General features: G+C 51.7%; 1 protein-coding gene across 12 annotated transcripts in view; it reads left to right on the forward strand.

Moving 5' to 3' along the window:
* RAPGEF1 (Rap guanine nucleotide exchange factor 1) overlaps positions 1-3,828 on the forward strand; it is a 155,886-nt gene that overhangs the window by 109,881 nt on the left and 42,177 nt on the right. For all 12 annotated transcript variants that reach the window (XM_017499023.1, XM_037728039.1, XM_017499016.2 and 9 more), the window contains one exon: positions 206-706. In XM_017499023.1, coding sequence (XP_017354512.1) covers positions 206-706 — 501 coding nt within the window. The remainder of the gene's footprint in view (positions 1-205; positions 707-3,828) is intronic.

The following is a 3,828-nucleotide window of genomic DNA, read 5'->3' on the forward strand; positions in this document are numbered from 1 at the left end:
AAGTATAGCAAAACAGCCATATTCCCATCTGGTTTGCTTTTATAATCAGGGAGAAGAATGAAGAATATAACATGTAAATATTAAACCCTGGAGACAGGTCTTTGTCACACACCCAGGAGCCAGCCAGGGAGAGGTGGGTGGGCCTGGCTGCTCCTGCAGGGCCTGTGGCTAACAGGTCTTTTTTTTTTCCTGTTTGTGACTGCAGACCACTATGATCCCGACTATGAATTCCTCCAGCAAGACCTCTCTAACGCAGACCAGATACCTCAGCAGACGGCCTGGAGCCTTAGCCCGTTGCCAGAGTCCTTGGGGGAGTCTGGGTCTCCATTTCTTGGCCATCCTTTCCAGCTGCCTCTTGGCAACCATCCCCAGCCAGACGGAACACTGGCCCCAGGGCAGCAGACAGACACGCCGCCTGCTCTCCCCGAGAAGAAGCGCAGGAGCGCAGCCTCCCAGACAGCAGACAGCTCTGGCTGCAGGGTGTCTTTCGAGCGGCATCCCTCGCAGTACGACAATATCTCTGGGGAGGACCTGCAGAGCACAGCCCCAATCCAGCCCGTCACCTACGCGCCCTTCGCTGCTATACTCCCCTTTCAGCATGGAGGTTCCTCAGCCCCTGTAGAATTTGTGGGTGATTTTACTGCCCCTGAATCAACGGGTGATCCAGAAAAACCACCTCCTCTACCAGAGAAGAAAAACAAACACAGTAAGCTTTTGTTGCACCGTTGTCAGGAAACATATTTTATAGCCTGAAATGGCAGCATGTTTTATTTCAGCATTAGATCAAAGTCAAACCAGTGGCCTCATTATTTCATAAAAGATAGGCCAACCAGGTACGTAGACACTTCTGGGACCCTGGTGTTGTCATTACAGGTGATCATTTTTAAAGGCTGATCAGCTGACCTCTCCTTTACACTCTCTATGAAATCTCAGGCCTGGTCTCCACAAAGCCTGAGGGCTTCTCCTCTTTAGATGGCAGCAGTTGACCTTCTGGCCTGATCTCGGTGACAGAGGGGAACGAGTTTCCTGGTCTGCAGGACAGCCTTGCAGCCATAGCTGCATGGAGTGAGGTGGACATGTGAATTTCAGCGGAACTTACCTAGTATCCAAGGAGTGATGTCTTAAGGATCTCTGTCTAGGGCACAATGTCCTCTGTTCATGCTCTCAGAATGACTTGGGAGCTGAGATTGCCCTGCAGGAGTAATTGAGGACACTTCTTGGATCAGACATTTTAATATGATATTATTGGAGCCCAGGGGTGGAGCTGAAATTTTGAATATTTTCCAACTGTAAATCTGCCGTAAAAATACTAAGGAGAGTTCTAGAAATTCTGTTTTCTCCTAGCTCCCCTAACTGCTCCACACTTTCGGGAGTTGCCTGGCTCTCTCTGCCCCCGCCCTCTCCCCGCTTCACTAGCATAGTTCTGCTTCCATTTTCTTGGCAGCACAGCTGTCACCATTTCAATGTGTGCGGCCACATTAGCCACACAGCCCCAGGCTTCCCTGGCCTCGGTTGACACATCCAGCAGAGAACTTCTTTGAACTAGAAATGGAATCTCTACTCCAAATTCCCAAAATGAGAGCATCTGAGCCAGCCTAGAGCTGGGCCCTGTTCTCAAAGAAGGGAAGACCTGGCTTGGTTAAATCCAGCAAGGATCATCCTGAGGGCCGGCTGCGTGGTCCACAGAAGGCGGTGGCTACGATGGTGTCATGCATTTCCCAGCTCCTGGGTGGGTGTTGCCCAGCTTGTGCGATGGCCTCAGCAGTGTGGCCCCCTAGCCGGAGGGGGAGCTGGCTCTGTGGGACTAATGATGTCATCCCCATCTGTTGTGTACATTTGCTCATCAGAAACCAGGGCTCCCGCAGAGGGGTGTGCAGTGGCAATGCTAGAAGCATTTCCTTCTCTGCCCCTCCCTCTGCATGGACAAGTGTTTAAAGAGCTGTTGGTCTCCCCCTCCACCCCTGTTATCTTGGGCAGCATGCCATTCGGGCTCACCCCTTTCCTTCCCTAGGGGAGGGGTCCTCTGAGCTCAGACACTGGACAGAATAGCATCCTTGCAAATGCAGCAGATGCCAGAGAGCCTTCCCCTTCCAGCCCCTAGAACAAGTGTGGGCGTTGATCCTCATGCAGGGTCTCTAGAGAGGAGAAGGAAAGGGAGGGGCAGCCATTGTTTCCTTTGAAGCAGTCTCAAGTGGCTGACAATGCCTATTAATTTAGGCCACCATTTTGAGGCTTTAGCTCATTCATCAGTGTCTCCAGCACTAGAGCCTGCAAACATCTAAGAAACTCCCGAGCTGTAGGTGTGGCATGCCCTGAGCTAAAGCTTCACATGCCCCATCGAAGGTGGTCCTGACAGACACCTGCGAGGCAGGCCCTGTTAGCTCTGGTTTCATAGGTAGAGAAACTGCAGCATAGGTGGAGTAACTGAGTATTGCCCAAAATCAAGTGGGGCACGGATCTGGGACTAAGAGCGCAGCCTGAGTTGTACCAGCCTGTTAGGCTTCCTCGCAAGCCGAGGAGAAAGAAGGATTTTGCCCTCCTTCCTTCAGATCCCATCCAGTTTTCAGTGTTGACCCCTATGCAGGGGGTGGTCTTCTCTGTACCCTGTGAAAGAGCCCCAAACTCAAGGCACCCTGAGCCTCAGTCCCCTGACTGCTCTTCACTCCCCAAGGGGACCCTCAAGTGACATTGAGGAAAATACTTCACAAAATTGCTTTAAGGGAAAGAAGGAAAGAATCATCACCCTGGACATGTGGCTAATGCTGGCCTGAGTTCGTGCACATTCAGTCCCAACGTCATGGCGTGTCCTCATCATTTGGGATGCACTGACATCACGAGAGTCCCCAGCTCCTCTTGCCAGGGGCAGCCCCATGAGTCCCTTGTGCCAGACAAGCCTTGTGATCATTTTCTTCCACCTGAAATCCCCAGTCCCAGGCTCTGAGCACTGGCGGCTGAGCCTTCCCAGCAGTGCTGGCTGCCTGGTCTCTGGGCTGCCACCGGGCTGCTTTTGAAATGGACCAGATCCTCCTCATTTCTAGAAGGCTGGGAACATCACTGCTATTCTGTGCTTGGCAAGCAGGTCTCTACAAGGACTTCAACATCAAGAGTTCAGAAAGCCCTCCTGAATAGATCACAGTTTCACAGAAGTCAGGCAGAAGTGGTTGTGTTTAGTCTTTTTCCCTTCTCCATAGTTCACTGCAGCCTTGAACTCCTGAGTTCAAGAGATCCTCCCACCTCAGCCTCTCGAGTAGCTGAGACCATAGGCACATACCAACATTGCTAATTTTTTTCTTTTCTTTTTTCTCTTTAGAGATGGGGATCTCACTGTGTTGCCCAGGCTGGTGTCAAACTCCTGGCCTCAAGTGACCCTACTGCCTCAGCCTCCCAAAGCACTGGGATTATAGGCATGAGCCACTGTGCTTGGCCATGTTTAGTTTTTTTAGGGAGCAATTTGTGGGTGCTTGGGATCACCTTCGTATGCTTGCCTCTTCCTCTGGAGCCTGGTGATGTTAGTTGTGCAGCATTAAAGAGGGAGTTTGGGGCTGGGCGTGGTGGCTCACGCCTATAATCCCAGCACTTTGGGAGGCTGAGCCAGGTGGATCACCTGAGGTCAGGAGTTCTAGACCAGCCTGACCAACATGGCGAAACCCTGTCTCTACTAAAAATACAAAAATTAGCTGGGCATGGTGGCGTGCATCTATAATCCCAGCTACTTGAGAGGCTGAGGCAGGTGAGTCACTTGAAGCCAGGAGGCGGAGGTTGCAGTGAGCTGAGATCACGCCATTGCACTCCAGCCTGGGCAACAAGAGTGAAACCCCATCTCAAAAA

The sequence above is a fragment of the Cebus imitator genome, unplaced genomic scaffold, assembly GCF_001604975.1.
Source record: "Cebus imitator isolate Cc_AM_T3 unplaced genomic scaffold, Cebus_imitator-1.0 Scaffold254, whole genome shotgun sequence".
In the NCBI taxonomy this organism is placed as follows: domain Eukaryota; kingdom Metazoa; phylum Chordata; class Mammalia; order Primates; family Cebidae; genus Cebus; species Cebus imitator.